Below are 13389 nucleotides of genomic sequence, written 5' to 3'. Positions count from 1 at the left end.
AGGATCATCAGGTATTATTTTAATGAAAGCTACTGAAAATATTGAAAATGACTTTTAAAATTAAATTAACCTGATAAATCATAAAGGATTTAATTGTTTATGTGTACATCTAGCTCAATAACAAGCTTCACCTTCTCCTAAGTATCAAAGATTTAGAAATTTTAAATTGGAAACCTTTAGAATCCCCATTAGAATCCCCTTCCAGATAAGACATATGCCCCGTACACACGGTGGGATTTTCCGATGGAAAATGTCCGATCGGAGCGTGTTGTCGGAAATTCCGACCGTGTGTAGGCTCCATCGGACATTTTCCATCAGATTTTCCGACACACAAAGTTGGAGAGCAGGAGATAAAATTTTCCGACAACAAAATCCGTTGTCGGAAATTCCGATCGTGTGTACACAAATCCGACGGACAAAGTGCCACGCATGCTCAGAATAAATAAAGAGATGAAAGCTATTGGCCACTGCCCCGTTTATAGTCCCGACGTACGTGTTTTACGTTCAGAACGATCGGATTTTCCAACAACTTTGTGTGACCGTGTGTATGCAAGACAAGTTTGAGCCAACATCCGTCAGAAAAAATTCTAGGATTTTGTTGTCGGAATGTCCGAACAAAGTCCGACCGTGTGTACGGGGCATTAAAGCGGAACCTTCAGTCATTTTTTCAACTTTCCATCTATTAAATCTTCTGCCCTTGTTGTTGTTTTAACTTTGGACAGTAAAACATTTTTTTTTCTGCCAGTAAATACCTTATACAGCCCACTTCCTGTTTCTTGTCTGGTCATTAGCCTAGGCTGATGACATCATGCACAGCTCTCTATCTCACTCTTGTGAGTGTTTGCCAGGAAGGGAGGGGGGATGAGTCATAAGAGGACCAATGAGAGCTGCAGAGCTGGAGGTGTGCCTCTGTGTAAATACAGGAAGTGAACAGAAAGCAGCTTCAGCTACCCACAGTCAGACTCAGTGGAGGGAGATTTCGGCAGCATATTTGGCAAGTACAGAATCACAGTATATATAAAATAATACGCAAAGTGGTTGGAGGGAAGCTTCAGAATGGCAAAGATGTTTTTATTACAAATTATGTGAGCAGACTGCAGTTCCTCCTTAATAAGGGTATACATGTTCAGTCTTTTGTTCGTTCAAACGAAAAAAAAAAATGTACAGATCCCCACATCAACACAAACGATGTGTGATGTAGGGATCTCCTTTGCTGCTCTGTTTGTATTCTGACAAGGGAGATCCTCCCACCTGAATACACAGATCATCGCTCGCAGCCATTGGCTGCAAGAGCTGATCGAATGCTGTTTTCCAGCATGACCATTTTACAGAAGCTGGTCGTTAGACTTACTTCTGTTGATCAGACAGCAGTACACAAGGACCAAAAGTCATTTTCAGTCCATGTACACCCTGCTTTAATGCCAAAAAAAAAAGGCCTTCATGGCTTTGAAGTTCATGTACTTCCATACTTCTACCTATTGCAAACAGTTTTCTTCCCCCACTTACACTGCACATTTGTTTGAGTAAAGCTTTTTTCAACTTTGTCATATTTTTAACATTGCTTGTTTGGAGTTTGGAATGGGAGGAAATATGCAACTAGTGCACAAAAAGTCGCCCTTTAGGACTTTTAAGGCAGAGAAGTATAGAGAGTAACAATATGTAAAAAATGCACATAAGTGCCAACTTTATTAATTATAGAAAAAATAGTAATAGAGATATATGAATACAGAATTCACTTTAAAAAATATAAATGAATCAGTCATATACAAGGTAATTGTATCAACCCAAAGCTCACAATCCACTGCCTAAATCGAGTTGGGGTCAGACGGATAGATTTACGGCATACATCCCGACATGTTTTGGAAATTCACATTGATATATAATATTCCTTCATCAGGGGATTTACAATTGGGTGATTTGATCCTTATCTGTAATATAAATTTAATCATATAATAGTAGAGGTAATAACAGCATTCGTGTGGTGATATAGGAAAGTGCCAATAATTACACTTTACATGGTTTTCTATATCGAGGCTCGTGATACTTACATAGATGGGATTCATTACAGCCTGTATAGATAATCTATTTACCTTCAAGTGTACAGTTGAAGGTAAATAGATTATCTATACAGGCTAACCAAGGATACATATTCCCCTGTCTCTATGCTGTAATTTCTCATATTCCTTTATGCCATATGTAGGACTAATTTAATTTGTCCTCTCTGTGTGATTTCCTAAACAGTATATCTTGAATGCTAGACTCCAATCAGGCGTTTCTTGTGGATGCGCTGCAGTGATTTTTTGGATCCATGACTGCCCATCCTACATCTCTGTGGACCTCTCAGCCAGCCTTTTTCCTCCCTGGTTACTGCTTCTCTCTTGTTATGATTTGTAATGAATCCCATCTACCCTGTTTCCCCAAAAATAAGACCTAGCGTGATTGTCGGTGATGGCTGCAATATAAGCCCTACCCCCCAAATAAGTCCTACAAGGACTTTAACTAGGGCCAGGGGCGTTGCTAGGTCTACAAATGATCTGGGGCTAGAGCCCATAGCAGTGTAGTAAAGAAAGCCATGCGCTTAGGTGGGCATACACATGTATATTACTTAAAATACATGTGTATGTATATACCCAGAGAGCCCCCCACTTACATCAGGGTCCCCAGAGAGCCTCCCCCTTATATCAGGTTCCCCAGAGAGCCTCCCCCTTGCATCAGGGACCCCAGAGAGCCTCCCCCTTGCATCAGGGTCCCCAGAGAGCCTCCCCCTTGCATCAGGGTCCCCAGAGAGCCTCCCCCTTGCATCAGGGTCCCTAGAGAGCCTCCCCCTTGCATCAGGGACCCCAGAGAGCCTCCCCCTTGCATCAGGGACCCCAGAGAGCCTCCCCCTTGCATCAGGGACCACAGAGAGCCTCCCCCTTGCATCAGGGTGCCCAGAGAGCCTCCCCCTTATCATCAGGATCCCAGAGAGCCCCCCCACTTACATCATGGTCCTCAGAGGGCCTCCCCTCCCCTTGGGGACCCCTGCAGAGACTCGGGGCTATGGGCCCCAGTTTCAGGGCTATAGCCCCAAAAGCCACCCCCTAGCGACGCCACTAACTAGGGCTTATTTGGGGGGTAGGGCTTATATTGCAGCCATCACCGACAATCACGCTAGGTCTTATTTTTGGGGAAACAGGGTATTTAAGTATCACAAGCCTCAATATAGAATACAGTGTAAAGTGTAATTATTGGCACTTTCCTATATTACCACACGAATGCTGTTATTACCTCTACTATTATATGATTACATTTATATTACAGATAAGGATCAAATCACCCAATTTTAAATCCCCTGATGAAGGAATATTATATATCAATGTGAATTTCCAAAACATGTCGGGATGTATGCTGTAAATCTATCCGTCTGACCCCAACTCGATTTAGGCAGTGAATTGTGAGCTTTGGGTTGATACAATTACCTTGTATATGACTGATTCATTGATGTATTTTAAAGTGAATTTTGTATTCATATATCTCTATTACTATGTTTTCTATAATTAATAAAGTTGGCACTTATGTGCATTTTTTAACATATTGTTACTCTCCATACTTCTCTGCCTTAAAAGTCATAAGGGGCGACTTTTTGTGCACTACTTGCATATTTCCTCCCATTCCATTTAACTAAGGATGTTGGCAGTACCCTATACATTTCCAATTCTCACATAATTTCCTCCATCTCTTGTTTGGGGTTTGCATTCAGAAATCCTTCATTATTTAATCCATAATACCACATATTATAAATAATGCATAATAAAGATAATAACTCACCATGTGTTACCCTCTGGATCTCCCGATCCAAATGCACTATATGACCCGTCATTATGTTTGAATGTCAGCTCTCTCTGATATCCTATATAAAATAAATGAATTACATTCAGTACAGCTATTCATTATTTTAGTTTTCATTAGCTATTATGATAAAAGACAAAAAAAACAAAGCAAACAACACACAAAATTAACGATTCTCTGCTATATTTTTTTATTGTTGCGAGCCTCAATAGTCCATTTTATAGCCAACTTACTTGTTGGCTAGCTTTAAAGAGTGCTGGGGACCTTTTATAATAACCAACTTTTATCAATACTCTAACACAAGCAATGGTCCTCATTCCTCATTCATAAAGGGGGCTTGAATAAGAATGTCTGTAAAGCCCAAATCCATTGGTCAGGTTCTCCCTGCTGGTTGAAAAAAATAATGTGTAGGTGGTGGCCTAGTATGAGTGAGGTATTGATATTCCTGGATCTGTCACAGAATTAAATCCTCCTTCTCTGGTGCCAATGTGAAGTGAATGTGCCGTACAGATAGACCTTGTTCTGGTCTTGGCTGCTACTTCTCTGATGGTTCCACACAGAACACTCAATGGGTGGTAAAACACTGAGGTGGGTATTGGGGAGCACCCAGTACAAACATTCATGAAACAAAAATGTCATATCCCTGTATGTTGTGGTCGTTCAGGTGCTTGTCTAATAGTTTTTTGAAACTAACGATGCTCCCTGCTGAGACCACCGCCTGTGGAAGGGAATTCCACATCCTTGCCGCTCTTACAGTAAATAACCCTCTACACAGTTTAACCTCCTCACGCCCGCCGGCCGTCAAATGATGGCTAGGCGGCGCGGCTCTCGTTCTGGGAGGCTGTCATATGATGTCCACCCAGAATGACCGCTCTTGCGCGCCTGTAGGGGTGCGCATCGTGGCGATTGGTGGTGCGGTGTGTCAGTCAGACACACCGCTACACCGATCTCGATAAAGAGCCTCTGACAGCTCTCCTCTCCTCTAGCTACTCTCCTGACAGGGGGGGTCTGTGCTGATTATTTATCAGCGCAGTCACCCCTCGGATGCCCACCCAGGACCACCAGGATGCCGCCAGGACCACCAGGGATTGGCACCACTCTGGACCACCAAGAATGCCACCCTAGACCACCAGGGAAATGCCAATCAGTGCCCAGGCAGTTGCCAATCAGTGCCCATTCCCAATGCCTGCCAGTGCCATCAGTGATGCCTATTAATGCCATCTATCAGTGCCGCATATCAGTGCCCATCAGTGCCACGCATCAGTGCCCAGCAGTGCCGCCTCTCAGTGGCCATCAGTGCCCAGCAGTTCTGCCTATCAGTGCCACCCATAAGTACCCATCAGTGCAGCCTTTCAGTGCTCATCAGTGTCGCCTATCAGTACCCATCACTGCCCACCAGTGCCACCCATGAGTGCCCATCAGTGCCCACCAGTGCCACCCATGAGTGCCTATCAGTCCCGCCTATCAATGCCCATCAGTGCTGCATATCAGTGCCACCCATCAGTGCTGCCTATCAGTGCCCATCATCAGTGCCCATCAGTGCCACCACATTGGTGCCACCTCATCAGTGTCACCTTATCAGTACCCATCAGTGCCGCCTTATCAGGGCCCATCAGTGAAGGAGAAAACTTACTTATTTACCAAGTTTTATAACAGAAACAAAAGAAAAACTTTTTCTTTTTTAAAAAATTTTAGGTATTTTTTTATTTGTTTAGCAAAAAATAAAAACCACAGAGGTGATCAAATACCACCAAAAGAAAGCTCTATTTGTGGGAACAAAATGATAAAAATTCTGTTTGGGTACAGTGTAGCATGACTGCACAATTGTCATTTAAACAGCGACAGCACTGAAAGCTGAAAATTGGCTTGGGCAGGAAGGGGGTGTAAGTGCCTGGTATTGAGGTGGTTAAGGTTAAACCTCTTTTCTTCTAACTTTAATGAGTGGCCACATGTCTTGTTAAACTACCTTCTGCAAAAAAGTTTTATTCCTATTGTGGAGTCACCAGTACGGTATTTGTAAGCGTCTCTTCTCCAGAGAGAATAAGTTCAGTGCTCGCAACCTTTCTTCATAACTAATATCCTCCAGACTCTCTATTAGCTTTGTTATTCTTCTTTGTACTCGCTCCATTTCCAGTACATCCTTCCTGAGGACTGGTGTCCAGAACTGGACAGCATACTTTAGAGTCTTGTAGAGTGGGAGAATTATTGTTTTATCTCTGGAATTAATCCCCTTTTTAATGCTTTGTTAGCAGCAGATTGGCATTGCATGACATTGCTGAGCCTATCATCTACTAGGACCCCCAGGTCCTTTTCCATCCTAGATTCCCCCAGAGGTTCTCCCCCCAATGTATAAATTGCATTCATATTTTTGCCACCCAAATGCATTATTTTACATTTTTCTACATTGAACCTCATTTGTCATGTAGTTGCCCACCCCATTAATTTGTTCAGATCTTCTTGCAAGGTTTGCACATCCTGCGGAGTAGTTATACAGAGATTGAACTGTTTACCCCATCCTCCAGGTCGTTTATGAACAAAATAAATAGGATTGGTCCCAGCACAGAACCCTGGGGGACCCCACTACCCACCCCTGACCATTTATCACCACCCTCTGAACTCGCCCTTGTAGCCAGTTTTCAATCCATGTACTGACCCTATGGTCTATGCCAACAGACCTTATTTTGTACAGTAAACGCTTTTACAAAATCCAGATAGACCACGTCTACGGGCCTTCCTTTATCTAGATGGCAACTCCCCTCCTCATAGAAGGTTAATAGATTGGTTTGGCAAGAACGATTCTTCATGAATCCATGGTGATTACTGCTAATGATACAGTTTTTATTACTAAAATCTTGTATATAGTCCCTTACCATCCCCTCCAAGAGCTTGCATACTATTGATGTTAAGCTAACTGGTCTCTAATTCCCAGGGATGTATTTTGAGCCCTTTTTTAAATATTGGTGCTACATTGGCTTTTCTCCGATCAGCTGGTACCATTCCAGTCAGTAGACTGTCAGTAAAAATTAGGAACAATGGTCTGGCATTTACTTAACTGAGTTCCCTAAGTACCCTCGGATGCAACCATCTGATCCCGGTGATTTATTAATGTTAAGTTTTCCAAGTCTAATTGTAATTCTGTCCTATTTTAACTATGGAGGTGCTTCCTGTGATGTGTCATGAGGATAAACACTGCATTGGGAAAACCGCTCGTCTGTATGCTGTTCCGATGGACCAGAACGACACATGCTCTGAAGCAAGTACGAGACGTAAGCTATCGGCTACTGGCTATTGAACTTCTTTTTTCTAGTCCCGTCGTATGTGTTGTACGTCACCTCGTTTTGGACGGTCGGACTTTGGTGTGACCGTGTGTATGCAAGTCCGCTTGAGCGAAATTCCGTCGGCGTTCCGTCTGAGAAACCTTCGGAGTTTATCCTGACGCAAAACCGGTCGTGTGTACATGGCATTAGCCACCCTAATTGCACCCTTACATTTCTTGTTGCATTCTTTAAAAAGTCTGAATGCTGATGATGATCCCTCAACCTTGTATTTTTTGAAGGCCTTCTCCTTTGCTTTTGTATGCATTTTTACATTGGAGTTAAGCCATCCAGAACTTTTGTTCGCTCTTTTAAATTTATTTCCCAATGGGATGCATTGGCTAATGCCCTTATATAATATGCTCTTAAAGCAAACCCACCTCTCCTCCATGTTCTTTGTTCCTAAGATTTTATCCCAATTTATATCTTTTAGCAAGGTTCGTAGTTTAGGGAAGTTGGCACTTTGGAAATTCAGTGTCTTTGTATTCCCCTTATGTTTCCTATTTGTGTGATTTATACTGAAGCCAATTGACCTGTGATCGCTGTTTCTTAAATTTCCACGTATTTCCACATCCGTGATCAGGTCTGTATTATTGGTAATCAGTAGATCTAGTAACGCTTTATTTCTAGTTGTTGCGTCTACCATCTGACCCATGAAATTGTCTCACAAGACATTTAGGAACTGGCGAGCCTTAGATAAATGCGCGGTTCCCTCCGCCCAGTCTGTCTGGATAGTTGAAATCCCCCAATTATGATAACACTTCCCATCCTTGATGCTAATCCAAATTGTGATAGAAGATCCGTCTTCCCCTCCTCCCCCAGGTTAGGGGGCTATAGCATACTCCCAGTATTATTTTCCTCTTAGCTTCGTCCCTTTGGAGCTCTACCCATAAGGATTCCACCTCCTCCCTAACTCCCTTAGTGATGTCATCTTTCACATTCACTTGCACATTATTCTTGATATATAGGCATACCCCTCCCCCTTTTTTACCCTCTCTATCCCTGTGATAAAGGGTATACCCTTGAATGGTTGCCAGCCAATCATGAGAGCTGTTGAACCAGGTCTCTGAAATTCATACAAAATCCAGATCCTCCTCATACAACAGTATCTCTAGTTCATCCATCTTGGCCGCCAGGCTCCTGGCATTGGTGAACATGCCACGTAGTTTAGACCGGTCGCATACTTTCCTCTTATTGGTTGTTCTGAGATTGCAACTAGGACTTGTTACTATACTTACCTTTGGATTTATATGCTTTAATCAACCTACCACTAATGCCCCCAATACTACCCTGTGGAATATGTTCCGCACTGACTATCTCTACCTCTGGACCCTCCCCCCTGTCGCCTAGGTTTAAATTAAGATGAGGGGTTATACATCTCTTGGATAAGAAGAATATAGAAAACAAGTTGGTTGTCATAATCAAACCTGGGGTATGATTTACCAAGATGACAATGATCAAACCACTGTGGTTTAATCTCATATGCCCAATGGCAACAGATTACACCTATTTTCTTGTCAAAGAGGTTTATTGATTTTAAGATAAGACATATGTAGAAACAGGCATCAAGTACATGTGTATACAAGAGGGTATTTGGGCAATCAGTCTTAACAATAAAAGAGTTACAAGCAACAAACAAAGACGGGTGCTGGTAAGTAAAGTCAGCTGGCTAGTACTGTAAAGTTGGTACCTTAAACATACACTGGAAAAGCTGATGTAGGTGATTGCACCCAAACATAGTAAATATCTGTGTAGATGATCACACCTATTTTCATCATAGTGAGTGATGAAGCCACCTGTTCAGTTTTTGCACCGCTAAACTTTAGCAAACCTTCAAAGCAAGCTCCTCTGTGAGCTCCAATGTGCTGCCAGCAAGTTCAGCATGGAGAATGGAAAATTGCAGCTCTCCTATCCCGTCACTTTACACTGAACCTGGAAGTGCTCAGCTCTCAATCCAAGCTGTCAGACTCCTGGCTTGGTTGCCTGGTAAGTTATAGTTTGGGGTTCTATGTCAGTCTTAGGATACAGAAGGTGAAAGAGTTTGTAATCTATTTGGGTATCTGAGGGAAGATACTGGAGGCATAACTTACAGGTCATCGGAGAATCAAGTAGTAATAATGAAGATGATCTGTGTATATGCCACCACTCTAATGCCCCGTACACACGGTCGGATTTTCCGACGGAAAATGTGTGATAGGACCTTGTTGTCGGAAAGTCCGACCGTGTGTGGGCTCCATCACACATTTTCCATCGGATTTTCCGACACACAAAGTTTGAGAGCAGGCTATAAAATTTTCCGACAACAAAATCCGTTGTCGGAAATTCCGATCGTGTGTACACAAATCCGACGGACAAAGTGCCACGCATGCTCAGAATAAATAAAGAGATGAAAGCTATTGGCCACTGCCCCGTTTATAGTCCCGACGTACGTGTTTTACGTCACCGCATTCAGAACGATCGGATTTTCCGACAACTTTGTGTGACCGTGTGTATGCAAGATAAGTTTGAGCCAACATCCGTCAGAAAAAATCCTAGGATTTTGTTGTCGGAATGTCCGAACAAAGTCCGACCGTGTGTACGGGGCATTAGACACCCCATGAAAAGCTCCTGAGGCATGTGTGCCCATTAAAGAGGCATATATGCCTATGTAGAGATGTAAAGATCTAAAGACCACATCTTGCTACTAATGAAGCATTTATTCCTCATTAAATGTGTTTATGGTTTTAAGGGTTAAAAAAAGATTAATTGATTTGGCCAGTCAGATGTAAAAAACATATTTTAACATCTCCCTCTCTGATTGCCTCAATCTCTATGATCAAGCACAGGATTAAATGAAACACACTAGAGACGTGGTCTCAGGTGAGAAGTTTTGCAGTAAGCATTGTGTGTCCTTTCTGCATGCTCATTAAACCTACTGGACCTTTTAAATGTCATCATTGTGGGATCTGATTCTTTCAGTAATATTTGAAGTGGTTCTATGCATGAAGGTAAAAAAAACCTTCTCTGTGCAGCAGCCCCCCTAATATTTACCTGAGCCCCATTGCAATGCAGGGATGTGCATGAGAGCCTCAACTCTCCAGGGACTATCCCACCTCATTGGTTGAGACAGCAGCGGGAGCCATTCCTATGAATCACAGCCAGTGAACCAATGAGGAGAGAGGGGGGGATGAACATGCAGAGCAGCGGCTCGAGAGCGAGTATACTTGGGTGCCCCCTCAGCAGGCTGCTTGTTCTGGGGGCACTCGGCAAGAGGAAGGGGACAGGAGCACCAGCAGGGGATCTGAGAAGAGGCGGATCAGGGCTGCTCTGTGCAAAACCACTGCTCAGAGAAAATGAGTGTGGCATGTTTGTTATTTAAAAAAAAAATATGCCTTTAATATCACTTGAGGTGAAAAGATTTGATATATTTATCTTATATTATATCGTGTGAACAAGGTAAATATATGGAGGGGCCTATTACTGGGACCCTGTTTGGTCTTAATCCAGTACAGAGTTTATACATTAAAGGTATCAGCTTAGATTCTAATTCATGAGGATATAATTCTGGAAAAAAAGGCAGTCATCAGGACTAGCGGGCATCAGCAGATAGTCTAAACATTATTGTTAATCTCAATTAGGGATGAGCTTCGTGTTTGAGTCGAACCCATGTTCGAGTCGAACATCGTCTGTTCGCCCGTTCGCCGAATTGCGAACGATATGGGCCGTTCACGCCAAATTCGTGTGTCGCGTCACGGCCCATAATTCACTGCGGCATCGCAGTGGATTGCTGGCTGATGATTGGCCAAGCATGCACTATGACCCGCATGCTTGGCCAATCACAGCGCCGTCTGAACAGAGAGCCGTATTTGGCCAAAGCCAAGGAGGCTTTGGCCAATTATGGCTCAGGGGATTTAGTACACGCCCCACACTATATAAGGCCGCCTGCACGGCGGCCCTGTGTAGTGTGTGTTCCGGCGTTGAAAGAGATAGACAGAGAGACAGTGTCATTTGATTTGAGTTCGATAGATTAGGCAAAACAGTCAGTCAGTTAGCTGCACTTACAGTGTATTGTGTATATACATGCATCCCAGGTGTTGCATATATATATATACACTGTATTCAGTTTAGCTAGATCCGTTCCTGTTATCTTCCTACTGACAGGCAGGCTTGTCTTGTTACAGTATTTACAGCTACCTGAAGAAAATTGCTGGTGTTCTTTTGATCCTATTAGTACCACAGTCAGGTAGCTAGACTATTTACAGTTAGTGCAGTGCGTCCTGCTCACAGTGTTCAGCTAAAACTACAAGTTAGTGGGGTGCGTCCTGCTCACAGTGTTCAGCTAAACTTACAAGTTAGTGGGGTGCGTCCTGCTCACAGTGTTCAGCTTAACCCACAAGTTAGTGCTGTGCGCCTCCTCACAGTGTTCAGCTAAACCTAGAAGTTAGTGCGGTGCGTCCTGCTCACAGTGTTCAGCTAAACCTACAAGTTAGTGTAGTGAGACCTCTGCACAGTGTTCATCTAAAGCTACAAGTTAGTGGGGTGCGTCCTGCTCACAGTGTTCAGCTAGATCCGTTCCTGTTATCTTCTTACTGACAGGCAGGCTTGTCTTGTTACAGTATTTACAGCTACCTGAAGAAAATTGCTGGTGTTCTTTTGATCCTTTGATCTTTTGATCCGCAGTCGGGTCAACTGTATCAAGAACCCCAATGGAGGGAGTATCCACAATGGGAAAGGAATTATCTCGACTATCCTCGACAAAGGAAAGAAGAACAAGGGGATGCAGGGCCGGGAGAAGGGTCCAAAAAAAGAAGGAGAGAACAGGAATAGGGGGTATCTTTAATCTGAGTAATGTTACCTTGACTCATAAGGAAACTAATATTCTTAATATGGGCTTGAAGTGTGGCCTGAAAAGGCCGATCAATAAATTTGATGTTTTTATTGACATACACAAATACATTAGAAAGGTCAATATGAAAAAGTATTTCCTAAATAAAAATTCCCAGCCTGTCAGTGCGGTGGCCTCGGCTCCTATAGATAGTGGACTGAGGAACAAGTCATTGTTTAACCCTGTTAATGGAGCAAATCAGCAAATCAGCAAATCAGCAAATTGAGGTGTTCAAGGGGTTAGTTATACGGGATTTGGAGCATTTAGTCCCCAAAAAGAATGTTAACCCGCACCACATTTTAGATGGTATAACTATGTTGGAAGAAAGGAAGGATGTAGTTATTAGACCCGTGGACAAGGGGGGAGGGGTTGTGATTTTAAACAAAGAATTCTACCATATCCAATTGATGGAAATGTTGAGTGATGAAAGCACCTATGTGAGATTAGAGAAAGATCCCACTGTACAATATACCAAGGATTTGAAGTGTCTGGTTGACATGGGATACTCAACAGGCGTGCTGTCAAATCGAGAGAAGAAATACCTTGTACCAAGTGCTAGTAGAATACCCACAATCTACACCCTCCCAAAGATTCATAAAGACACACAGAATCCCCCTGGGAGGCCGATCGTTAATGGGATTGGGTTAATTACATCCCGGATGGGCCAGTATCTGGATCGTTTCCTGCAAGAGAGTGTCAAAAGGACTAGGGCATACCTGAGGGATACAAAAAGTCTGTTACAGATTTTGCAGCAGATTGATTTAACAGACAGGCAGGAACTTTATCTGGTAACAGCGGATGTGGCATCTCTGTATTCAATTATTCAACATGATGATGCCCTCCTGGCTCTAAATTGGGCGATTTGCCAGAGAGATGATCTTCCGCACAACCAAAAAATGTTTATACGAAACGCCCTAGATTTTTGTCTGAGCCATAACTTTTTTTGGTACAACAACCATTTTTATTCCCAATGTAGAGGTGTTGCTATGGGGGCAAAATTTGCCCCCAGTATAGCAAACCTGTTTATGGGAGAGTGGGAGGACAAGATTGTCTTTTCAGTTGCTCGTCCGCAGCTCCTAGTATATAAAAGATACATAGATGACCTGTTTTTTATCTGGGAGGGATCCACTGACTCTCTACAGGGATTTCTTAGTGAACTTAATTTGAATACGAAAAGTATCAAACTGACTAGTGAATATAGCCAGAGTGATATTCATTTTTTGGATATCACTATTTTCAGACAGGGAAACAGTTTGGGGACTAAGGTATACTTCAAGCCCACCGACTCTAATAGTTACCTGCCCACTAGCAGTGGACACCACCCTATGTGGCTCAAGAACATTCCCAAGGGCCAGATAGCTAGAGTAAGAAGAAATTGCTGAA

General features: G+C 43.0%; 1 protein-coding gene across 1 annotated transcript in view; it reads right to left on the bottom strand.

The window, feature by feature from the left end:
- The window catches only part of LOC141105653 (alpha-2-macroglobulin-like protein 1), a 245551-nt gene that overhangs the window by 50200 nt on the left and 181962 nt on the right, over positions 1-13389 (bottom strand). Inside the window, exon 25 of the mRNA XM_073595630.1 lies at positions 3808-3889. Within this exon, the coding sequence (XP_073451731.1) occupies positions 3808-3889 (82 nt within the window). The remainder of the gene's footprint in view (positions 1-3807; positions 3890-13389) is intronic.

Source organism: Aquarana catesbeiana, linkage group LG08 (assembly GCF_042186555.1).
Source record: "Aquarana catesbeiana isolate 2022-GZ linkage group LG08, ASM4218655v1, whole genome shotgun sequence".
NCBI lineage: Eukaryota > Metazoa > Chordata > Amphibia > Anura > Ranidae > Aquarana > Aquarana catesbeiana.
Note: the sequence above shows the minus strand (reverse complement) of the source record. Positions and strands in the feature narration are given on the sequence as shown.